At 49.5% G+C, this 26296-nt stretch overlaps 1 protein-coding gene across 2 annotated transcripts in view; it reads right to left on the bottom strand.

Moving 5' to 3' along the window:
- Positions 1-26296, bottom strand: part of ERLEC1 (endoplasmic reticulum lectin 1) — a 256106-nt gene that overhangs the window by 40760 nt on the left and 189050 nt on the right. For both annotated transcript variants that reach the window (XM_085612592.1, XM_085612593.1), the window contains one exon: positions 11073-11197. In XM_085612592.1, coding sequence (XP_085468718.1) covers positions 11073-11197 — 125 coding nt within the window. The remainder of the gene's footprint in view (positions 1-11072; positions 11198-26296) is intronic.

Here is a 26296-nt window from a genome sequence, read left to right as displayed (position 1 = left end):
GGCTTTATCGAAACATGTCGTGTAAGGTGTCTAACACTGTGGAATAGTACCCCCATACCATTTCTGGACATGAGGATATTATTCCCCCCTTCTAGAGGGAGAGACATGTTAAAATCCTACTTTGCTGTTTAACTCTAACCAAAGCCTCAGCATCACAAAATGGATGCTGCTGCCACAGACACAAGTCTGACCTCCTGCTGCTGGGAGTGATCCCAGCCAGGGAGGCCTGGACAATAGGTTTCCTGCTTGGGGAGGTGCTAGCACCTCCCCAGACAGCCTTTAGTGTATTGGGGCAGGGTGGGCTGAAAGGAATGAGACATGCCTGGGGCACACAAGGTGTTCCTTGCATAGTCCAGTTCAAACCGGCGCTGGGGCACTCCAGCCCCAGCTCTGGCGCGAAACTGGACAAAGGGAAGTGGGTGTAACCACCCCCTCCCAGGTCCCACCCATAAGGCGTGACCTAGCAGGTATCCCAGCCCCCCCAGATTAGTATAAGAGTGGGAGTTGGGCCTCAAGACTTTAGATTATCCTGAACCTGCAAACTTGAACAGAAACTCTGGACCTTCGACATTCGACGAAAGAAGAAGACTGAAGAATCTCCCTTGTGGCCAAGGAGTGGCTACCCTGTGCAAACAGGCACCATCAAGAGACTACCCTTTGCTTTGCCCACGTTCTACGAGGAACCGACAGCAGAGCCCGACCAGAGCCTTGACTTCCAGACTTCTCCGACCCTGATCCACATCCACAGCAGAGCTGAGATCCGTGGAGGCGACGAGCGACGTGGGACCGGCTACCTGGGAAAAGTGGCTAGTAACTTCAAGCGCAGCTTCTGAGGCACCCTCGAAGTTGTGCACCGGGGATTGAGAAGCCCCAACCCCAAGCACCATCTGCACCGAAGATCAGCCCCCCACACTCCACGAGTCCTGCGTGGGGCCCTTCTGCATTTTCCTGCTTGCCGCGTCTGTCCGGTTGCTTGCCCGCTGGCTAGTGGCCTTTGTGACGACGCACCCTGAAATCTTCTGCGCTGGTTTGGCTCCTCCAGACTGGCTCCCGCTTCTCTGCAAAGAAGAAGCACCCCAGACCTTCCTGGTCTGCACCAGAAGCAAGTCCTCCGTTCTTCGTGGGTTCCGCTTGCCAAGGCTTGGTGAGTCCTAGTCCAACTTCGCCGCCGCCGACAGCAAGAGCCTTTGTGGGACAGCTCGCCTCCTGGTCCTGGTCGTCCGACGCTTCCTGGTCCTCCTGGCTGCAGCGACAAGCTTCACCTTCACCTTCACCTGCAATCTTCACGACATCGCCTGGTTCCTTCCTGGTTCCACGTGGTCACTGGCTAGTGACCTTGACTCTGTCCCTTCTGCTTGCAGGTCTCCTCTCTTCTTGATCCCAGCCTTGGGATCCACCGGACACTCTTCACTGACTGCCTGTCAGCATCTTTCTTCAGGCATCCATAGGAGTCGACGACGAAAACCGACGCAACTTCACCCCTATGCACCCGCAGCCTGTGGGCTAGGTAACTTGGGTACTCCGGTGCTCATCAGGATAGTGACTATCCTAGTGTCTAGTTTTCCAGTCTCGATTTCCTAGCTACTCCGGAAGTGTCCTAAATCTATCGTTTTCTAAACTGTACTATTGCTAGTGACTTTTACGCATTACGCGTGAGTGTTTCCACTCTGCACACGAATCCCGTGGGCCTCCCACTTCCTAACTAAAGCTAGTGTAGTGTAGCCCCAGCGATTCCCTAGGCCTAGGCCTATTCTATTTCTGTGACAGTGGTCCTTATACCACTTACTTAGTATATGGTTTGCGTGGCCCCTAGGGCCTAACTGTATTACTTACCTGTGTGACTTAATGTATGCTTAAATAAGACTGTGTTGTACTTACCTCTAATCTCATAAAGAGTGCTGAGGGTTTGACTAGAATAAATACACTTTATTTTATATATATATCTGGTGTGGTGTCCTTTCATTTGGTATTCAAGGGATTATATATGGTATCACAGCTGGCTTCACATGCCATTCAGAGTTTAGCCTAAGACTGCTCTTGTCCATGCTACCACTAGGATAGCTGGTCTATAAGGTTGACTTTACAACCAATCACCATAAGGGTATTTGGACTGATATAAGGTGTACACTAGAACTAGTGACATCATACATCAGGCCAACTTCTCACACTCTGCAGGTGATAATGCCCTCCATTACAGTGAATTAAGCACAGCTCCTATGAACTGAACAGATAGCATGGGTATCAGAGTTGTCTTTTCTACATTAAAAAGACTAAACCTTGCAGGATTGAGCAGTCTACCTGTTATAATCGTGTGTCTCGGATGGGTACCAGCAGGCATATTTCTCAGTTGTGCCTAACCACTGCCAGTGTCTAAATTTTTACCCCAACAAGGTGCACTGATTTCTAATATATTGGCATATGGGCAGCTCAGGTAGCTTGGACATATAGGTATACTAAGTCTTGGGAACAAACATCAGTTTAGAAACGGAGAAGGGATATAAACTGATAGAGCTATTCTGCCGTTATCTAGCGCCTATTCTGTGTAACTCCTATTTTAAATTTCTAAAGCCAGACTTTGTTTTGAGGATGTTAAGTTAACAGGCTGCATATCAGCCAACGGCAGACAAGCTACTATCTTTTGCAGAACTTGGGAAATTGTCATTCAATCCAAACAATGACTTTGCTAACACCGAAGACAAGTCTGCTAAAAGCTCCAGGATAACTGCACTTCATGGTCTCACAATGAATGTGTAAAATAACCATGTAGACTGAGTTGGCGTATTTTCATTTGTCTGGTTCATATTGGTTATGTCTCTGATTAATAGATGGTCCTCGAATATAGGGGAAAAGTTAATGGTCAAGCATATATAAACCTCATGAATTAACTACGGATTCAGAGGGGTCCTCAACCAATGTTATCGCAAGAGGTCCTACCAGACTGCCATAGCATCTTTACCGATCCTGAGAGCTGGTAAAGAAAGAAAAGCTACGCCTAGCTAATGTGTGTTTTCCTTTCCGCAGGAACACACTCTCCTGGCTAAAGTTTGATAGCGACAGCTGATCTGAGGTGAACAGGTATGCAGTGCACTGAGTCCCAAGAATCTCTAGAGGCAAGTTAGGTACACCATGCTCTCATAGTGCAGGACATGAAGTAATCATTAGGGTGTTAGCCTGCCAGGAACATGCCAATCATGTTAGAAATATTCATATTATTTTCACTGCTAGTAACATGCATTAGAGTTGTTTTAATTATATTATGTTTGGTTATTACCCATGTACTAAACAACAGGATGAGACGGTTAAAATAAACACTTTAAAAATATTTAGTGCCTTTTCATTGGAATGCACTTGTGTGTGCTAATATAAAGAACAAATTTGAGTTTGAATTACCACTGGATCCCCGACCCTTTTATGGGACCGTTAATAACCCCGAAAGCATGGACACCACATTGGCAAGTATGCCAAGTGGGAATGTGTGGGACTACAATACCCTAGACTTTCCACTCAAGCGCTGGTGCATTGAACTCCGACCAGGCACCCATGAGTAGACCTAGGCCAGATCCCTAGTTTTTGCAACATTCCTGGACAAGAAGTATCTGAAAGGAAGACCTGGCTGAAGGTATTAAGGTGCAGGATAGGGTGAGTTTATATAAATCACTGAGATCTAACTGAAGCTCTTCCATGTCAAGAACTCGTGTTACAGAACAGTGACACCAATCCTCAAAATATTCAGTGCCCAATTCCTGCCACTGAACAGAGGGAGAAGGGACAAATGCAGAGGAACACTGTCATCGCTAAAGCACCAAAACATTTGTTTCCAGTGTAAAAGAAGCAGAGATTGATGCCTAAGGTTTTGTAGACTACCGGAGGGGAGATGGGGAGGGGGGGTTGGATTGGGGAGTCAATAACTGAATTGTAGATCAATAAATCAATTGGAGATTATAAATGTATATGCATCCTGATATTTACCAGACAGACGTCAACTCTCTGAAAGCAGATGATGCTAGTGGGGGACACCATTCTAAATGTAGTGTCAAATTTTGAATATTTGGGTATTAAATTGACCAAGAATTTATGCTGGACACGGCAGGTGGAAAGAGCTTATTCATCTTTGATCCAGCACAATGCATATATAGGGAAAACCCACAGAAAAACATCCATCAAGAAGGGTGAAATAGGCGGAGAGCGGAGAGGGTTTGACGGAGTAGGAATGGAACTGTGATCGTGGTGATGGACTGTATTGGTAACGTTTTGCACCTGTGGCTGCACTGGACTCCAGTTTGTAACGATTTGCCCCGTGGTCTTTGGAGGTTGCGGGGGGCTTGCTGGGGCCCTTTCCTCCTTCTGGGGTTTTTTCTTGTCCTTTCTTCATATTGGGGCGACAGGCACACTGCATGTTGGGGGGGCTGTTCGGGCTCACGCAGGGGTGCAGGGAGGGGGGAGTTTTGTTGGGGTTGATGGGGGGGGGTTGGGGTTTGTTTGTCTGTTTCACAAGGCGGGGTAATATTTTTTGCTGTGCTATTATGATTGTGCTCCCCGGGAGGGGGATATTTTGTGCTGGGAGGGATGGGGGGTAGGGGACTGAGACTTCTTTCCTGGAATGTGAATGGGCTGGGGGACAGGATAAAGCGGGGGGTAGTCCTGCAGTTCTTGAAACGTATTTCGCCTGACATTGTGTTCTTGCAGGAAACGCACCTCATAGGGCACTCTTTTCATGCCATGAACAGACGAGGATATTGCCTCCTGGCCCATTCTGGTTTCACCTCTGGCTCGAGGGGAGTGGGCATCTTAGTCAGGACCTCTCTCCCGCTGGTGGTGGATGAGGTGCTCCACGACGACAGAGGGCGCTACACTGCGCTGGTGGGGAGGTGGGAGGGTAGATTGATTTTGCTGGTCGCGGTCTACGTGCCGCCGGGCCTGCAGACGGCCACCTTTGCTGATTTGGGGCGCCTGCTACTTGGGCTTCCGGGGGGGGTTTTGGTCTTGGGGGGGGATTTTAACGCAGTGGTTTCCGGAGTTGAAGATTGACACCCCCCTAGGGACCTCCCTCGGGCCCAGAACTGGCTGGGGGGCTTTCTGGATACCCTGGGACTGATAGACTGCTGGCGGTTGAAACACCCTGGACAGGCGCAATATACCTTCCACTCTGGGGCCCACGGTAGTCTTTCGAGGCTTGACTATATGCTAGTGCCTGCGGCCCAAGCTGGGATGATCGGGGAAGTGCGACACTTGGCACGCGGTATATCTGATCACTCCCCTCTTTTGCTACACCTAGATATCGCCTTGGGGGCGGAGGGGAGGGTGGCGCCGATCAACCCCTGGTACCTACGAAACCCCACGATCCGTGCAGACCTGGTTAAGTCTTTGGAACACAATTTTAATGATAACGTGGGGTCGGTGTCTTCCGCCGTCTCCCTTTGGGAGGCCTTTAAGACGGTGCTCCGGGGCCAGGCCCTATCTCACATTTCCCACACCAAAAAATTCGAGGCGCAGGAGGTTGTTCGGCTAGAAAATGAGATTACCGAGTTGGAGAGTGATTTGGAGCAAGGTGTTACGGATGACAGATTGCATGTGCTGGAGCTTAAGCAGGCCGACTATAAGGCGCTGGTTACTGAATCTGCTAGGAGTTTGGGCAGGGAGCAACATGGGCGATTGTACGATATGGGTGATAAGGCAGGGAAGTTGATTGCCTGGTTGGATAAGAAGGAGAGAGCGAGTCGAGTGGTGCCGGAGATTGAGAGGGTGGATGGTGTGCGTGTGACGGACCCCGGTGACATTGTTGATTGCTTTGCGGAGTATTTTCACGGGTCTACTCTCCGGTCTCAGAGCGATCGGAGGAAGACTCTCGACTGCTGCTTCGAGATATTACTCTGCCTTCCCTATCTGATGAGGATAAAGTATTGATGGATGCGGCCCTATCGCCAGATGAGATTGCTTTGGCCATTCGCTCCATTGCCTCGGGTAAGGCCATGGGTCCTAATGGACTTCCCATCGAATTGTATAAGCTGCGCCCAGATGCGATTGCCCCGTATCTCCGGGACATGTTCCTTGAGGCTCAGGCGGCGGGCTCCCTCCCTTCTGACCAACGTCTTGCTACTATTGTTGTTCTCCATAAGGAAGGGAAGCCGCGGGATCGGTGTACTTCTTACAGGCCTATCTCTTTGTTAAACGCGGAGCCCAAAATCCTCGCCAAGGTACTGGCCAATCGTCTGATCCGGGTTGTGGGAGACCTGATTCATCAGGATCAATCCGGTTTAATACCCCATCGCAATACCGCTTTGAACCTGCGGCGACTGCATGGCGTCCTTGCTCGCGCCCCATTCATTCGTGAGCCGGCCATCTTGGCGTCCTTGGACGCTACCATGGAGTTCGACACCTTGGAATGGCCATACATCTGGGCGGCGTTTGCGAAGTTTGGGTTTGGCCCGGGGGTTTATCGGTTGGGTGAAATTGCTTTATGACAACCCACTGGCACAGGTAGTGGTCAACGGACGGGTGTCGGCTCCCTTTGTTTTGGGTAGGGGCACCCGACAGGGATGTCCACTATCGCCTCTTCTCTTTGCGCTTTGCTTGGAGCCCCTTGCGGAATGGTTGCGGTGGCACCCCTCGATACGTGGCCTTCGATGGACGCCGGAATACGAGGATCGTGTTTCCCTATATGCGGACGATATCCTCTCGTATCTTGCATCTCCGCGTAAATCGCTCATTGTATTGGTGGATGTGTTGAGCTCCTTTGGTCGCAACTCCGGATTGGTAATTAACTGGGCTAAGTCTTGTGTATACGTTCTCTCCGGGGAGGCCCCCCCCCCTTCCGCGGGGGTGCCCTATCCAGATTGCGGAGTCGGGGTTCACGTATTTGGGTATCTTTATAACCCTGGATCCGGTGGCCCGATATGAACGGAATCTTCTCCCCCCCCTTCAGCGCCTAAGGGCGGATGTGGCGGGTTGGCGGCGGCTGCCGCTCTCGCCGCTCGGCCGGGCAGCATTGTTCAAAATGATGTCGCTACCACGCTTTTTGTACGCCCTGCAGAATACTATGGACGTAGTGCCGGCCCGTTATTTTCGGGAGGTGGAGTGTCTCCAGCGTCGATTGTTTTGGGATGGGCGGCCGCGGATTGCTCTTGCTAAACTGACCCTACCGTGGTATGACGGGGGGGTCGCCCTCCCTGACATTAAGCGATATTACTGGGCCTCCCAGTTGGCTGCCGTCAATCACGGGATGTATGGCCCTGCTTTGAACCCGGCTTTTGAGATGGACAAATTGCTACTGCCTGGCGGAGACTATAATCGAGCACTATACTCGGGGTCCCTTGATGCGCGGTTGACGGGCCCGACGCGGGTCGCGGTGCAGGTGTGGCATGCAGCAAATGCGGCGATGGGGTGGAGGGATCGCTTGACTCGGGCTACGCCATTGTACGCGTCCCAGCGTTTGGGTTGTCTGTATACTACGAAAGGCTTCGAGAAGTGGGATACGATTGGTATCAGCACGGTAGGGGATCTCTGGACGAAAGGGAAATTTAAGATGTTCGACATGCTGAAAACGGAATACCAGTTGAATGATAGGGAATACTATCGGTATGTTCAAGTTCATCATGCCTTGTGTTCCGTTTTTTCAGACGTGGCGGCTATTCCGGAGCATTCCCCGTTGGAAGACAGAGTATTGGACGGCTATGTACCGGATAGCACCATTTCGTTGATTTATAAAAAGCTTATCAATGATCGAATGGGTTTGCTGGCCTCATTGCGGGAGACATGGATTGCAGACGGTATAGAACTGGACGACGAGGATTGGGTGTCAGCGGTGGCCTCCCCGAAAGAGGTGGCTATCCCGGCCCGATTGCGGTTCGTCCAGCTTAAGATACTGCATAGAGTGTACGTCACGGGGCCTGGCTTGCTGCGTATGGGGTATTCGGTGGATGGTTTGTGTAAGCGAGGCTGTGGGCTACTGGGGACTTTTCTCCATATCTTGTGGGAGTGTCCGGAGGTGACTCGGTTTAGGTGCAGAGTGCATGCGGTGTTAGAAGAAGTCACGCATGTTGCCTTGTTGCCGGAGGCACGTAGATGCTTGCTGAATGTCTGGGAGCCGACTGATTACAATGTGACGCAGACGCAATGGGTGACTCTAGGCTATATGATAGCGAAGCGTGACATCGCACAACTGTGGGGCTCCCAGAGGCCGCCAACGAGTGGAAGGAACACATGGACTGGTGTATGTTTCGAGAGAAAACGGTGTATGTGGCGAGAGGCAAGCCTGGGAAGTGGATTAAGGTGTGGGGTCCCTGGAACTCCTATCGTGGAGGTATTTGCACCCCGCCCCAGACGCGTGAGATGGACGCCGCTCTGTCTCCCTAGCCCCCGCATTCCTGTATGCTCCTGCGACATGCGACTTTGTCGCTTCTGCCTTGCCCCCCTCCCCCCCCCTCTGTCTACCCGGGTTGGTTTACTCCCTCGATACGAGGAGCACATGTTTCTGCCATTAACCTCCTCTGCCTTGTGAGTTTGATGTTTTCTGTTTTTCAAAAATATGAAACCTTTGTTTGTTTAGGGACTGCGGCTGTGGCTGACTGCGATAATTAGCACTTTAGTAACTCTTTTGCTGCTTCATTGATGTGCATGTTAAGTCGTGCCTAGGTTTACACTGCGTTTAGCGGCCGGCCTGTTGGTTGTAGGCCCATACTTGTATCTTTTCGAAATTGTAATAAAGGTTTAAAAAAAAAAAAAAAAAAAAAAAGAAGGGTGAAATATATCATGTGAAGGCCCTAGGGGCGGTTTTATATGGCGCTGAGCTGTGTGGCTATTAACATACAGAGTGCCTTTCCATAGTGGAGCAAAGGTTTTTAAGAACCCTACTGAATCTCCCTGCAAGTACTCCGTTGACCACTCCCTATATTTAGACATGGCCCAAAAGAAAATGACCCTCAAGATAGAATACAGAATGTTGATCTGTTGGTTTAGTCTATGGACAACATCTACCCTTGAATCGTATCGGGATGGTATTAAAGATCTTTGGGTCCCACAGTATGCACGGAAAATACTGTGGCTCTGTGCTATTAAGGCCCTACTTCATAGACTGAAATTGGATGAATATTGGACCTCACCAGAGAACATGAGTTTGATTGGCAAGGCCACTATAAAGGGACTATGTTGGGAAAGTGAGGCAACTGATCGTGTTAGACAGTGCAAGGGCTCTTTATCTGTGTCTTTTACTGACCAGAAACCAATGGCCTTTTACGAAAGTACTATTGATAAAGTTTTCTTGCCAGTGGAGGAACAATTTCATCTTCAATTTAGGTACAGCACATCACCTAGAAAATCATTTTCGTATAGATGGCAACAGGAAAATGGTCCATACAGTGATTTGTGTGTAGGCTGTGAAGGGTGTTCTGAATTGCTTATCCATGTTCTGTTTTTCTATCTCTTTTATAAACATAGACGTGCAAAATGGATTGTTCCCCTGTGCAAATATCTGGGTTGTTGGGGGCTTCAGGAAATGTGCAGAATACTGCAGTGTGACACTAGTCAGATTGTAGTTTTTTGTCTGGCTATGTTTTTAAGGCATTTTGGATTAAGCGTGCTAAATCCCTACAGTCTGCTATCGACCTTTGATGAGAACTACTTGATGTTTGGGAGGTTTTGTGGTGTGATATTTTTATGCTTGTAGATTTCATTTGTGAGCTATCTTTTATATTTTTAGACAGTGGTTTGAGTCATGAATTTATGTGGTTTTTATACTGTGTTTTTATTTCTACCGCTATATTTTATCTACTGATATTTATATTTGCACTTCTATGTATATGTGTATTGTGGCTGTCTTGTTTTTCTATACTTTTCTGATCCACAAAGATCGAAATAAAGTTCTATAAAGAGGATGATATTGAGACTACTTATTGACCAGCCTCTGTAAAGATATGCTTAAGCTGCTATAATGGGGTTTCTTACTTAGCCTCACTAGTGCACGACTTTTGTGGTGTGAGAGCGCTTTCAATGTAAGGGAAAATGAAAGATGACCATTTGGGATTCTGTTTGCATACTGCACACATTGGTGCAGGCTTTTCCGAATCAAAACAAAACATTAAAGCCTGCACATCCTTGTGCTCAGGACCCCTTCACTGAAACCCATCTCCTATTGAGTGGGGAGAGGTTACCATGCTCACCCTTTGTTCAGATTATGATTATTATTAACATGAAACAGCCCCTCTCCTCCCTCTCCCATTTTCTTGGCTGCTGTCTGGCATAGGTGCCTTCAGAAAATTCTCCAACATGAATAGGCATAAATCAAATACTGCACTGAAAAATAATGCAATAGATTGGATTAGGGATAAGATTCCAAATGGTATGATCGGACTTGGAAAAAACACAAAAACAATTACTATACCTGACCAGGAAAGAGAAGGATGACATCCCGATCTGGAGAAAAAAGTTTACCAGGAATTTTTTGACAGAACTTTACCAGTACAAGAAACATGTAATCTATGAACATTGTTTTAATTATGACCCATCAAGATGATATAAGCTAACAACTTTAAGTAGGAGGAGCCCAGAATGACTGCCCCAATCTTCAAAGGTCTACTTCAAAAACTGTGCAATGGTCTCCATTTTAATTGAAAGCCTAATTTCTGGTGATATTTTAATTGTTATGCAGGGACTTTAATTTGATCTTTCTTTTCTTATCTCACATTTTTCATGTTTCACCTTTTTTCTATGTTTTTGGATAGAACGCTATTGTACAAGATTCATTTATGTACTTTTATTTTTCTGTTAAAAATCTTATTTCTATTTTATACTGTATACAACGTAAAATCCACAACCACCTCGTTCGGTGAGCATATTCTGAAATTGTCAACAAGTAATCTTAAATTGGCACTCAATACAGATAGGTAAGAAACCCAGTCCAGCAATAGCTTATGCAAGCAGTCAATACTGTGAACAATTACCCTAATGTTTACTTGCCATAACATCTCAGTAGTCTGAGATCGGTCCTCCCAGGACAGCAGTTTTTTTCTCTATTGCTGGCTAAAATCAACATAATTTTATCTATGCATGCACAAACAAAGAAAAGATTGTTCATTTACTTCACCGTCTGTATACCATCTTCTTTTATCTGAAAGGATCTAGCAACATTTTTCTTGGCCCAGTTGATGTGCTCTTCTCTGTTCCAGGTGCCCACAACAACAGTTGTTTTTCCAGTGTCTTTGTCCTACAAGAAAACAAAACCATATTAATTGAAATCCCTCAGTGCAAAAATGTTAAGTTGCTTTGTAAAACTTATCTTATCTTATGTGCTATTTGTAAAGCGCGCTGACGCCGAAGCTTCCTGGCGCTAATAGACAGAGTGGGTAGGGAGGGAGCATAGAAGGCGGAGTTTTAGCTAATGGGGAGGAATAGGTGAGTTTTTAACAATTTTCTGAAGTTCAGAAGGGAAGAGGAGGATTTTATTGGAAGAGGAAGGAGATTCCAAAGCGCAGGAGCTAGATAGGAGAAGCGGCGACCGCCGAATTTCTTGGTTTTGCTTTTAGGAGTGATTAACAAATCACGGTGGGCTGATCGGAGATTACGTGTTGGGCAATGAGGATGGATGAGAGATTTGAGGAACGCCGGGCCAGGGCAGTGAAGGGCTTTGAAAGTGAGGCATGCCACCTTGAAGGCCGCCCTTTGGGCTATTGGAAGCCAATGAAGGCTGTGGAGTAGAGGCTTGGCTGATTGCCATCTAGGGGTTCCATGAATCAAGCGGGCGGCTTGATTCTGGACGACTTGTAGGCGATGTAACAGGAGTTGTGGGAGACCGTGATAGATGGAGGTAGAAAAGTCCAGACGGGAGAGCACAAGAGAGATGACAGTTTGGGTGAGTGCCGCTGGGGGAAGAAGGTGACGGACTTTGCGGATCCTGCGGAGTTGGTACATACAAGATGATACTACCGCTCCAACTTGGGCTTTGAGGGAGAGTTCGGCGTCAATGATTACGCCCAAGCTCTTTACTGTTTTTGCTGGGATAGGGGGGGAGCCAAGCTCCGGAGGCCAAAACTGTGGGCCCCAGTGGGCATGGCTGAGTCCAGGGAGGAGGAGCTCAGTTTTTCCGGGGTTCAGCTTCAATTGGTTCAGATTCATCCAGAGTTGGATATGAATCATGACTGCGTGGAACGTTTTGATGGCATGTGGTGAGTTGAGTGAGAGGATGATTTGTAAGTCGTCGGCGTAATTATAGACAATGATGTCCCATTTCCGCAGAGATTGAATCAGGGGCCGGAGGTAAAGATTAAATAGAAGTGGAGAGAGAGAGGAGCCCTGGGGGACTCCGCAGAGCGAGGGTTGTTTTTTGGCAGTGTAGGGACCCAGGCGGACCGCCTGTGTTCTTCCAGTGAGGAAGGACCTGACCCACTCGAGAGCAGTGCCTTGGATGCCTGCCTGCTCGACACGGTGGAGAAGGATGTTATGATCCACCGTGTCGAACGCGGCTGACAAGTCCAGGAGGACGAGGGCTTGGGGGAGCCCCGCGTCCGCATTGCTCCTGAGTGTGTCAAGGACTGCCAAGATGACTGTCTCTGTAGAATGGGCGGGTCTGAAGCCGGCTTGGTTAGGCTCGAGAGGACAGGAAGATTCGATAAAATTTGACAGGCACCGGGTGACCTGGGCCTCCATTAATTTTGAGAAGTATGGGAGGAGGGAGATGGGGCGATAATTAGACGGCTCCGCGGGGTCGGCGCCGGGTTTTTTGAGGAGGGGCACTAGGATGGCCTCCTTGAAAGAGGTAGGAAAGGTGCCACTGCTGAAGGATTTGTTAAGTAAGTGTAGAATACGATCTGGCAGGTTGAGGCATATACTCCGCAGGACCGACGGTGGACAGCAGTCATTCGGGGAGCCAGATTTCACGCGGTTGGCAAGTTCCGCTAGAGAGGGAGGGTCTAGAGCAGGGAAGGTGGTAAAAGTCAAGGAGTTGTTAGAGGAAATAACCGGTGAAAGTGACTGGGGAAGGGGGGAATAGACTTTTTAATTTTTGTGATCTTTTCCAAGAAGAAAGAGTTCAGGGTGTCGCAGGCCTCCTGAGTGGGGGTCTGAGCTGGGAGAGTTCTATCATCTGTGGTTAGCTCGTTTAGGACTCTGAACACCTCCTTAGATTTGTTGACTGCCAAAGAGATCCTATTGGAGAAGTGTTCCATTTTAGCTGAGCTGATGGCTGTTTTATAATCTTTACGTGCGGCCAGATAGGACTGTCTGGCAGAGACAGAATAGTCACGTCTCCAAATACGTTCTAGCGGGCGAGTTTTTAATTTCTGAGCCTTAAGGTCGTCAGAGAACCACCTATGGGAGTGCTGGTGCCTGGTGCTGGGGAATTTGACTAGGGGAGCAAACAGGTCGCTGGCCGATTTTAACCAGGAACCAATGTCTTGTTCTAGTCCGTCGATGTCATTGGGGGGGGGAGAGACTGGGCAGGAGTCGGCCAGGGCAGTGAGGAAGCCCTGAGAGTCGTATGTGCTCCATTTCCGTGAGAGGCCACCGGCCATAAGGGGGGCAGGAATCTGACCGGCGACTGTGATGGTAGTGTCCACCAGGTAGTGGTCGGACCAGACACAGGGGAGTATGTCTGGTGAGGATATGGCCAGATTGCAGGTCCAGATCTGGTCGAGGATATGTCCCTTGACATGGGTGGGTAGGGAGACGTGTTGAGTAAGATTCAGATTTTTTAGAGTCTCAAAGAGCCCCGTGGCATGGGGTCCGGCCTTGGTGTCGTTAAACCAGTAATTTAAATCGCCGAAGATAGCGAAGCAGGAATGCAGCGTTAACAGAGAGGACAGTTGTTCACTCAAGATGGAGGAGAAGGATGGCATGGAATGGGGGGGGTCGGTATAGGAGGAGCAGGGTAAGGGGGCCGGTATCAGTTTGTACGGTGATGAGTAAGTTCTCCACCTCGGGGAGGGGAAGAGAGTAAGAGGAGATTGAATTCAAGCGTTTAGATATAATGGCTGCCACCCCACCCCCGGGTCGGTCACCAGGGCGATCGGCATGGAGGATATAATAATCAGGGGGAAGGGCAGCCAGGATGTCTGGGAGGGACTCTGGTGTTAGCCACGTTTCCGTGAGCAGGAGCATATCAGGATTGGAGTTGGATAGCAGAATAAAGATGTCTACGGCACTCATATAACTGCACTCATATAAGCAAAATTTGGCCTTGAAAGTAAGACAACACAATTTGAAATCAGTAAACCAAGCCATTTGAATGTTTACAGTATTTACAATGGGATTAAGAACTGAGTCCATATTCTTTTTCAAAACATTCAATGACATATTGAAGCACTTTTCAAATTATAAAATGCAGAATTAATTTCCTGTTTTTATAAGACAGAGAATAAACCAAGTTACCACACTGACTGCAACAATATCAGCTGCTGTCCAACATTTTGAGTGGGATGTGTATTTCCTTGAAATAACTATGGGCTGTATTCAAAAAGCTTGTTTACAAAAACTGGATTTTACAGTTATGATGACCTAATCCTGAATAACAATTAGGAATTGCAGAATTGTTACACTGCAAATTCTGCTTACTATGACAGAATATTCGCCACGGAGATAGTAAATCTTGATGAACAATAGAATACTGACACATCAGCAGTAATGGACATTTGGCTGCAGAATTACCTGGAACCAGATCTCATGCTGATGGTTTCCCTGCTTTCCCAATAATGCAATTAGATGAAGTAAAGGAGCTATAGCTGTCACCTACAGATATAGTTTGGAGGCCAACTAATTACCATCTGAATCTACACCTCTTTAAAAACCTTAAACAGTACACTTTTGCCATAAAGACAAGTTACTTACCTTTGGTAACTCAGTTTCTGGGGGATACTCTGTCTAACCGCAGATTTAGCTCCTGTATGCCAATAGGTGGAATTGTATGGCAATGTGCAGATTCCACTCTGCCCTGGAACTGACTGGAGCCATATATAGGCACCACTCAAGTGCGACAATGTCCAAACAAAGGTGTCTCTCCTCCTAAGGCAAGGGCTGAAGAGAGGCAAAGAACTCAGGAATATTAATGGATTGTCAGGCGTAAAAAAAAAGCCTCAACCTTCAGGAGAAAAGCTACTCTGATCCTCAGCACTAGTTGGTCTGGAAAGCTGGTGGTATAAGGCGGCTGGACTCTGGGTTTGTCCCAGGTAAAAATACCTAGTTAAATCTTTGCAGACTGTTCTGGATCATAGACTTCGCTACTTTTTGACCTACCTTTTTCAAGTGCTCAGAGATTTGGCCTTGGGACTCGCATCCTACAGATGAATAAACTGCTCTATATGAATCCCATATCGAGAGTCAGGGCCTGCCACCTGAATTCTGAGGCCACTGAAATCCACTGTGCCACTACACAGGGGTGTTCATTCTTTATTCTCACCTTTACTCTAGACATGGAGCCTAGTGCTGTCAGGCTGCTTATGTAACCCTTGCTGCTCAGAGCTACCCAGGTTGAGCTAAAGGTTTGACAAATGATACCTCCTGGTCCTAAAGAGGTTGGTAATTGTATTACACAGTGAGGTTGCACAACCATACCATATAATACACCCCATTTCCTCACAGTCAGCTAAAACCTAGGGTTCGGCCATTCTCCTCCACCATCAATGTAGTGAGAACTGACATAGATCGTAGTGCCGAGTTTGAAGTCGGCTCTGATGTCAGACCCGAAGCGGGCTCAGAAGGCAAAGCTGGCACAGGGGGCGGACCCACAGGTGCTTTCCTGGTGAGTCGTTCACCGATCCAGGGGCCTAAAGGCGTACCAGAAGGAGATAGTAAGGTGCCAAGATTCTGAAGCAAGCCCTACTTAAACATCTCAATTTGTCATCACTGGCAGGCCTGGGAAATCGGGGTGCATCAGAATCAGCTCCTCAGTAGGGGACTGGGAGCGAGACCATTGGGCACCTTGACCACATGACTGATGAGAGAAAAAAGCATGAGCTAGCTGCGGATCTGCGTATGAATGCACGGAAAGAAAGAAACGGATGCCAGCCTGCTGTATGGTTGCCTAAATAAGACTTTGGGTGTTACGTCCGCAGCAGAGTGGAGTTGGTGCACAGGTGCTATGCTGAAAAATATTCTGCATCCAAGCTGGTGTCTGGGGGTATTTTAAAGATGAGGAATCTGCGGCTAGAAGTATCTTTAAAAGTCCTGAACTGTACACTTACCATATAAGCCAGTCATAAGCTTTTCAGGTGCCTACAAATCACCCAATTCAAGCATCAAATACTTGAGGAAAAGCGGAGTTCTGAAACAAAGGATAAGGTATATCGATAACTGTGAAACTTGGGGGCGTGGTTACGCCAGCAATGGAGACAGACATGCTCGAGTAGAGCTCCGTCGGCGGCTCCCCTCTCTGGCTGCATATCTCCGTCCACAGACATCCGCCGGGGCTGAAAACTCCCTCGGGTTGTATGTCATTACAACGCATTCCGTTGCAACGCATGCCTTTACTACGCATGCGTTACAACGCAAATGCGTTACCACGAATAACATTTACCACGAAAATGCATTTACCACGCATATCGGTAAAGACATTTTCGTGGTAAAGGTTCTTTTTTTTATTTTTTTATAATACCCCTGTCCGACCCCCCCCCCTTTCTTCTAATAAATTCCCCTCCCCTCAACTTTAAAAATGTTTCCCTGTGCGATTCCCCCACCCACAAACCCTTAAATGTATCCCTTCGCTACACCTCATTAATTCCTTAAACTAAATTCCCCCTTACCTCGCTACGTCCTCTCCTCTGGAAGCTCTTCCGATCTGCGTCGCAGGTTGTAAAGAGGAAGCGGAAGTGTCTTTCCGTTTCCTCTTGCGACGGTACGACGCCGATTGCCTCCACATCGATGGAATCAGGTTTGGGTTTTTTGTGTGGGGGGGGGGATACCCCCCCCAACCCCCCTTTTTTATATTACCTTTAGCACACATGCCTTTACTACGTATCTCGTAGTAAAGGTATGCGTGGTAAAGGCAATCGTGGTAACCACGCATGCGTTGTAATGCATGCGTGGTTACTGTTATGCGTGGAAAAGGCCGCGTTGTAGTGGCCGTTACCCCTCCCTCGAACGCACCGGGAGCTTGCCTGATGCTCCGGTGAGGCGGCCGGTTTTGGCGGACAAGGAAATCCGCAGTGTGCTTCTTCCGCTCCGAGGCCACCCGGCAGATTGCCATCATCCCAGGGATGATTTTTATGTCGGGCCGGGGGCAGGCTCCGCCTACCAGGCCTTAAACCACGGCGCAGCTCGCAGCGGAAACACTGCATACTCCTGTTGCGGCTGGGACTGGCTGAAACTAAACTGCCACTGGCTGTGGGGGTCCACTGGGGAGTGGTGCTGTTGCGGTGCGAGTTTGCCAACCCCCCCCCCCCCCCCGCAACACAGGGGTGCCCTACGGGCTCGTGCAGGCTGCAAAGTCATGGCCCAGTGCTCCTGCTACCAAAAATCTCTGGGCTGTGTAGTGCTGAGGGATTGCACCCCCTCCCCTCAACTGTGACCCAATCTGCATGGCCGTTGGAGGGGATACAGGAGGCAGCGGCGAGAACATCCAGACGCGCAGTGTGGAGACGCCGGAGGAAAAGCAAACGGAGTGCCCAGTGGCAGGGAACTCCAGCGGCACTGGCAACGTGGAGGTACAACATAGAGACACAAAGGTAGGCCCAGTCCGGCATTGACGACCCCTCCTGCCCGCCACCCCGAACTCTGTGGGATCCCACCTGCGGGGAGTGCGTCATGGGGCCGGGAGGTCCTGGCAGTGCTTGAAGCAGCAGCTTTCGCCCACGCGCTCCACCTACCAGACCAGCGCGGGCACCCAAACAACCAGCCGCCCGTGAAGGCAGTGGCGGTGCCCTGCCTGACATCTTGCGTGGACACCCTGAAGCCCATATCGCATAGAACACGCAAGCGGACCGTTGTTGGGGGCGCAGTAGCCCCACCCCCACAAACCCAAGCCCAGGCAGATAAAATGGCAGAAGCAGGAACGGCCGATACGATGTCCCGCAAATTGGATGCAGTGCTGGCGGCGGTAGAAAAGCTGGTGGAAACAATGAACCAAATCCGCACCTCCCTGGAAAGCAAGATAGACAAGGTGGCCGTCGATCTCACTTTGCTCCATTCGCACCACCGCAAACTCACGGACCGAACCACCACCTCTGAAACCACCATTGCTGACGTTTCCCCGCGAGTGGCCACGGCGGAGAAGCACATCCAGGGCCTCCTAAATCGAGTGGAGTTCTTGGAAGACAGGGCTGAGGATGCTGAAGGCCGGGCTTGGCGCAACAACATCCGCATGGTAGGCCTGCCGGAAGGGAAGGAGGGCAAAGACCCGGCGGCCTACACCGAACACTGGTTTCGCACGCTGCTACCTGGGGAAGCCCTCTCTCCTCACTTAGTCGTCGAAAGGGCACACAGAGTACCAGCAAGGCCCCCGCCCCTGGGCTACAATCCAAGAACGCTCCTAATCCGACTGTTGAACTACAGAGACAGGGACGCCATACTCCAGGAAACCAGGAAGTTACAAGATATACAGGTGGAAAATCACAAAGTCATGTTTTTACCAGACTACGCACTGCAAGTTCAGAAACAATGAAACTCGTACATGGCAGTGAAAAGGCGGCTCCAGCATAACAATCTCAAATACACTTTCCTGTTTCCGGCAAAGCTAAGGGTAGTCGCATACGGAAAGACTCACTTGTTTAACACCTCAGAGGGAGCGGAGGACTGCCTCGACACCTATGACTCCACGGGCAGCAGGGACTAGACATCTGAATGAGAGAGATGAACCCTACACGCCGTCGTCACAGGGTAAAGAAAAAAACACAGCCCTCAGCCTCTCAAACCTTCGGACCAGTCCCAGAGCTGATACTAAGTGGCCAACTCCAGGCCCTCCAGGCGGTTGCAGGTATTAGCAGGACACAAGACGAGGAGACTAACTCGGCTTCTGACCAGGAAGGATTGGCCAGTGATGACGATCTCTCGGACAGTTTGCTGGCTTCACAAGACTCATGTGAACTGCCTCAGATCACCCCACAGTCCTCTCGTGACATTGTCTAGACTCCTGCTCTCTGTATTTCCTGCCAAGTATCAATAGGACTGTGACGCCATACACGCAAATATTATAGACCTGTGTTCAGATCGCATGGCACAATTGTTTGCTCTAAATGTAAGAAATGTGTATTAAAGTCAGGGATCGAGCTGTAAGTGGGAGGCGGGAGTCATGGTCAAAACTAATCTCAGTGTTAACAGGTGAGAACTCCTTCACCTCTCCCTAATGGGAACATCATGTCTGACATTTGAGCCACGGCCCTGAGCCACACGTGTTTGGTCGGAGGTTGGGGAGCTGCCGGGGAACAACCCCTATTGTTTAACACCTTGTAGATTGTGGTGTATTGTAGTCCCCCCCATGACATTGGTTAATTGTTGCTTCTGCTTATTGTTTGGTCGGTTGCCTGTTGCACACTCGCCCTTTTGGAATTGTTATGCCATTATTTGCACGCTGGGGTATGGTAATCATGGTATTAGCTCCATGGGGGCACGAATTCTGCAACCATTCCCAAACACAATGCTTCCATTCTCCGCAACCATCGGCCTGACGTGGCCATGCGTGATAGCGATAAGTACGCACCATGGCACCCATTAGGGTAGGTACCTGGAATGTGAGAGGCATACACAGCCCATCGTGCAGGTATCTCATTTATTCATACCTCAAACGACACCACATACAAATAGCTCTCCTCCAAGAGACACACCTGCCCAAATCAGAGGGGACACAACTACACAGGAGGTGGAGAGGGCAACTATACGCTACAGGCTACTCAGCGTAGGTTAGGGGAGTATTGATATGGGTGAGGCCAGGGACTCCCTTCCGGGTGGTGGACTCTTTGATAGACACAGAAGGTAGATATGTAATAGTGAAAGGCACGCTGGACGGGAGACCGGTGGTTATTACATCATTGTACGCGCCAAATTCCGACCAGGCCGCCTTTTTTTGAAACGCTGTCCCACAAACAGGCCGCATGGCAGGACACCACCATGGTGTTAGGAGGAGACTACAATAGCGTCTTAGACGTTTCGTTGGACCGCTCCTTCCCCCCTTGCCTGGCACAGCCACACATGCTACAATGAAAGCGTTAAATAACTGGGCGACGCAAGGGCACCTAACAGATGCTTAGAGGCATAGAAATCCGCAGTACAGAATGTATTCCTAATACTCGGGTGCACATGGTCTCCATGTACGCTTGGATCGATTCATTATATCCAGCGATCTATTGCCATGTGTTTCTGAGTCGTATTACATGGGGTGGACACACTCAGACCACAACCCACATGTGCTGGAGCTAGAGTGGGAGGGCGATATGCCGCCGATCCCTATCTGGCGCCTCCAACCCGACACTCTACTTGACGCGCCATTTCGTGACTTGTTGGCAACCACCATAGCACACTACTTTGACGAAAATGCAGGCACAGAATCGTCACCACTGTTCGAGTGGGACGCCCTCAATGTGGTCGTGAGGGGGCACTGTCTGGGAGCACAAGCAGGTTTGCGAGAACAGTTAGAGAAAGATCTCACCACTATAGAAAGGAAGCTGCCCCCCAGTGAGCAAGAGGCGGCTGAGGGATCCCCCAGACAACTCACACGGAACAGGGGGGAATACGCACATTTACTAGAATGGCTCCGATGCCTTAATTATGCAGGGCACTCGGCATAGACGCACCACATGGGGACAAAGCAATTGCCAACATGGTTGATACGCCAAGATGAGGCGATGACCCCGGTGGCATCAGTACGCACTGCACAAGGTGTTACAGTAAACACACAGCAGGACATACATCGCAAGTTCACGACACATTATCTGGAACTATACAAATCCCACGTGCAAGCTACCTCAACGGAGCTGCAGACCTATCTTGAGAAGATCACCCTGTCACACCTTACACGTGATCAGAGAGCGGATTTGAACGACCCTATCCTCCTAGAGGTGGTCCGGGAAAGCATATTCTCGTTGTCTAATGGTAAGGCACCGGGACCTGATGGCCTACCAACAGAATTTTACACGGCTTATGCACACATACTAGCACCGCAGCTGTTGAAGATGTACAAAACTGCTGTAGATGACTCGACACTCACTGACACACACAATGAAGCGCTACTGATCTCTCTCCTCAAACGCGGTAGGAACCCAGAGTCCTTAGGCTTTTATCGCCCACTAGCCCTCCTAAACACAGATTACAAGATCTTCGCATCAACCCTAGCTAAGCGCTTTGCCCAGTTGGTAAAAACGCTGGTACATCCTGACCAGAATGGTTTCGTCCCCGCCTGAAGCACCTCACTCAATATACGCAGGTTCTTTAGGGTACAGAAGTACGCACTGCACAGATGGCCACGCTCTGGCTGCCTAGTGCTGGACCTGGAGAAGGCCTTCAACTCCCTGGAATGGCCCTATTTAGCAGCGGTATTACACAAATACGAGTTGGGGGACCATTACATGAGTATGATTCAACTGCTTTACCAACGTCTTATTGTTAGAGTTAGGACTGGGCAGCTCATTTCGGATCCCATCCAGGTGAAAAGAGGAAAGCGTCAAGGATATCCCCTGTCCCCGTTGCTCTTCTCCCTAGCCATGGAGCCATTAGCGATGCTGCTTCGTAGAGATGGAGATGCATGGGGCATACAATTGGATGATGTGACGCATGCCGTTTCTCTATACGCAGACGACCTGCTATTGTATGTACGTGATCTGCACGATATTCCCACGACCATAGCGGACACGCTCAGAAAATTTGAGAAAGTGTCGGGACTTCGGGTGAACTGGGCAAAATCGGGAGTCTACCCATTTAGCGATAACACGGTGGAGACGAATGTGTGTATAAATGGCTCCACACCCACTTGGTACCCCAACACGTTCCGTTATCTTGGCGTCTTCATGTATCAATCACCCGCCAACATACTAGAAGGAAACATACCCAGAGCGATCTCTGCTGTTAGGGACCAAACGCACTTTTGGAAGTCACTTCCATTATATGTCATGAGCCGCATCACATCGATAATGATGATAATCCTACCAAAATTATTATACTACTTTTTGAACTTCCTGATCCATGTCTCGGCCAAAATTTTCCAAGAACTGTAACGTCTGTTCCGTGACTTAATCTAGAACAAAGGCAGGCCCCGGGTTGCATTGTGGAAACTATACGCCCCCACCAGCCAAGGAGGGCTGGCAGTCCCAAACATGGAGCTATACTATTTGGCGGCCCAGCTACAATGAGTGACAAGGTGGTTGAGTGGCAAGGGATTAGGAGACACGGCAACCATGCAACAGCCATGGACACAATCTCAGATCTACCACTTGTTCCACCCCATTGCTAGACGCCCATGGCCATCCCAGATACATCTGGAGTTGGTGCATAAGTGTTACAAGACGAGCCTCCACCTCACCTGAGCTGTGACCGCTTACGCCCAATACATGCCACTCACAGGGACACCTAGAGGGAAGGCAGGCACTTCCGAAGGAATTCTTACACACTGGCATGCAGCGGGCATAGATATTTTGGGCGAGCTCCCTGCTCTCTTTCAAGGCACCAACAGAGGATTATGACTTACCGACAGGGCAATTCCATCTACACACTTCTATTACAAGATCCCTATCGGCAGCATGGGAGGACATAACGGCTGAACCGACAACACACCTGCTGCTACAGTACTTACACGTTATGGGTGCAGGTTCACACATAGTGCATTGGTTGGCGGAAGCTCTACTTACACACACACTGAAGCCTATGCTGAGTCTTCGTACACGTTGGGAAATGGATAAAGGGCAACCGTGGACAGAGAAGGAATGAGGAGCTGCCCTTGCTAGCTCCTCATACAAACCAAGAAGCTCAGCATTTAAAGCTCATACAAACATACATAATACAAAGAGCATACCTCTCACCCGATAACAAATACATAATTCAACATTGCCGCCTCCGCGTGCCCGCGATGTCAACAGATAAACGCTAACCTTTTACACATGCTCTGGTCCTGCACATCCCTTCAAATCTACTAGCGCGCAGTAACAGCAGCACTCGTGAGCTGCACTGACGAGCCCCTACCGCCCACATGGGAGGTTTGTATACTGGGTCTATATGCCAGATCTAAAAAGAATAAAGTTACCTCCAGGTTTAGAGATCTGGGATTGATAGTGGCGAAGCACCTAATCACAAAGAGATGGAAACACAATGCCTCCCCCAGTAATAGTGTGCTGGGAAAAATCACTCATGGTGCGGGCTCAGGCAGAAAGTACAACACTACACAGGGAGGAAACCGCAGGACTACACATGTACCCGATAGCGCAATACTGGGACACCATCTTTATAGCATTTGCACACAGGTGCAGCAACGACGGCAGCGCCCCTCCCGCAGGAAGATAACACAAGCAACGGAGCCCCAAGCCGGCAGACACACGTCACCTAATACTTCATGGGTAACCTATAACGAAACACACTTATGGCCTGAACCCACTGCCGCAAACACACCCAGGATATCATCTGCTCACCCAGTGAACCCGGCTCTCAACTGTGTGCACAAGTCAGCATGCCACCCTGGCGAGCTACTAGACTACGCATGTATAGGGTGCGCATACCCAGGCCCAGCTGCGACACATTCTTGCTGGCAGTTTAGAAGGTTATTAGTTTAGTGGATTAAAATATATACATCTTATTAGCATATCTCGCAGACTTCCTAGTTGTATACAGAGGCGACCATCTATGTATAGCCCCCATGAGACACCACTGTGCATTATACGTGACAATTGAACGCAGCCGCGCTCGATGCGATTGTGTGCCTCACAGGCGCTATTATCTGTAAACAAAGGATAGAAGTGACACAGAGCAAGAAAGACCTGGTGTACAATTGTTCACTTTAATACCACGAATGCAGAAGCATGTATATACACGTCCTGTAGATGTAATTATACTATGAACCTCAGCTGCAAATACTCTTTCACGATGTATGTCCGTATATGTATGAATACAGTTTTGAACGACCTCTGAATGTTAAACAATTTAAAAAATACAATAAAGATATTTAAACAAAAAAAAAAAATCAATAACTGTGAAACTTGAAGGGAGTGGGTTTGTGAGAAGCCCAAGACTTACAGGTAGGATAATCTCTATTAGCCTACCTGGAGGCTAGGTTTTTGCACAAAACTGTGATTCCCCCATCCAGTCCACTGGTTATGTTTTAAATTGGGTTCTCAGTAAATGAGTATCCATGCACAAGATGTAAGTGGTGGAAATAGGAGTAGATAGATCATGCCGTAACTATTTGGAAAATGCTTACATTATGTATTGTTACTCTGGCAGTATGATAGCAACATATCCACAGCACAAACATTTTAAGATTTTGTCAACTGAAAAATATTTCTTTACTAGGTGCATACTATGAATTATTTAATAACGAAACTAGAAGTTTCATGTAACACCAGGATAAATTACTAATCCTCTTGCTGCATTAAAAAAGGCACTAAAGAACAACAAGCATTGGCAAAGCGAACAGATCTCGCCTATACAAGGGCTATTGACTTTGGCAATGTGTTTTTGGGATGGATTGGACTCGAGTGGGGTGGATTGAAGTGGACTGGAAGGGGGAGTGGATTAGATTGGAGTTGGATGTACTGAAGTGGGGTGGATCTGATTAGGGTGAGGTGGGGTGGGGTGGATTGGATTAGAGTGGACTGGACTAGGGTAGGTTGGGGTGTATTGGATTGGAGTTGGGTGTCACACCCAGCCCTTCTTGTGTTGTAGACGTCTGGAAAGTATGCACCAAGTGTAGCTGTCTCCCAGCCCAGACGTTTACTGGATTCAGGCTGCAAAGCACAAAAGGCATAAGCACAGAGAAATGTGCACTTTCTGAAAGTGGCATTTCTAAAATAGTAATGTAAAATCCAACTTCACTAGTAAGCAGGATTTATCACCACTATTCTAAACATACAAAACATGGCAATGCAACTCCTTTCTGATCAGGAATTGCCACTTAAAAGTATATAAGGGGGAGGAGGAGCCTAGCGCGCAACCAAGATGGCCGCGTAGGTGCGAGGCTCCCGAGGACCTCCGCGACCTCCTGAATTAATCCTGGCGATATCCTGTCCTTGTTGAGGGGACTGTGTCGGGGAACCCGAGCTAAGGCGCCGCCCGTTTTCTGGGCTCGAATCGGACCCCGAACACCGGTGGGAGCATCGATCTACGGTTGCGGCCTTCTCCTCGCCGGCCCCCCGGATTGGAGTAGTGGGGCGATCCGGGGACAAAGTGAATAACAGCGGCGAGCGGGGCTGGGCGGCTCGCGTACCCCGCACTTTCACTTTCGCTTTTGCGCCCTCCTTGCTTCAAGCGGGGTCGGGCTGCGGAGCGGGGTGCGGTGGTGTGGCCTTGTCCAGGTGCCCGGCTGACCCGCCGGCGGTGGGTTGACCCGCGGCCCGGTGGTCGCCCCCGCCCCCCCCCTGACACCCGTGATTTGGTGTGGCGGCCCGTTTGGAGATCTAGGCACGACGGTGGAAGAGCCAGCATGTCCACCAAACAAGATGGCGACCGGGCGAAGATGAAGACAACTCGCCGTGGCACGGCGCACCAGGCCAATAGTATGGATCGCTACACGCTCCAGAAGGGTTCTCCGGAGACATCGCGGACATCCCCGGTGGGCCCGACGGAGGTACCTGCCCATCCGGCAGATCTGACCCTCCGGGACGTCATGGGCGCCATCGCGGAGATGAAGGCCTCAGTGGACCAGCGTTTCGATACCTTGGCGCAAAAAATTGACTCGGTCCTGGTGGATGTGGGCCTTGTGAGGGCAGACTTGTCAAAAACAAACGACCGAGTCGACTCCCTGGCCCACACCACAACGAGCCTCACGACGGACGTGGTGGCCCTCCAGAGGGAGGTGCGCCGGCTTGGCCAGGTGAGCGCCCTGATGGACCGGCGACTAGAGGATTCCGAGGGTCGGGCCTGGAGGAATAATGTCCGTATTATTGGTGTGCCGGAGGGCCGAGAGGCGGAGGCGGCGGATCTCTTCGTGGAAGAATTGATCCTGACCCATCTCCAGCCCCGGGGGCTGAGTAAGCTTTTTGCGGTGGAGCGTGCCCACCGGGTCCCCGGGGGCCGCCCTAAGACCGGTGCCCCGCCGCGGCCTCTTATTGCCCGGATTTTTAATTTTCGGGACAGAGATGCCATCCTCCAGACCTCCAGGCAACAGGGACCGGTCAGGCTGGACAACATGGACGTACACTTCTACCCAGACTTTACTCCGGCGGTCCAGAAGCAGCGACAGAGCTTTCTT

The sequence above is a fragment of the Triturus cristatus genome, chromosome 6, assembly GCF_964204655.1.
Source record: "Triturus cristatus chromosome 6, aTriCri1.1, whole genome shotgun sequence".
In the NCBI taxonomy this organism is placed as follows: Eukaryota; Metazoa; Chordata; class Amphibia; order Caudata; family Salamandridae; genus Triturus; species Triturus cristatus.
Note: the sequence above shows the minus strand (reverse complement) of the source record. Positions and strands in the feature narration are given on the sequence as shown.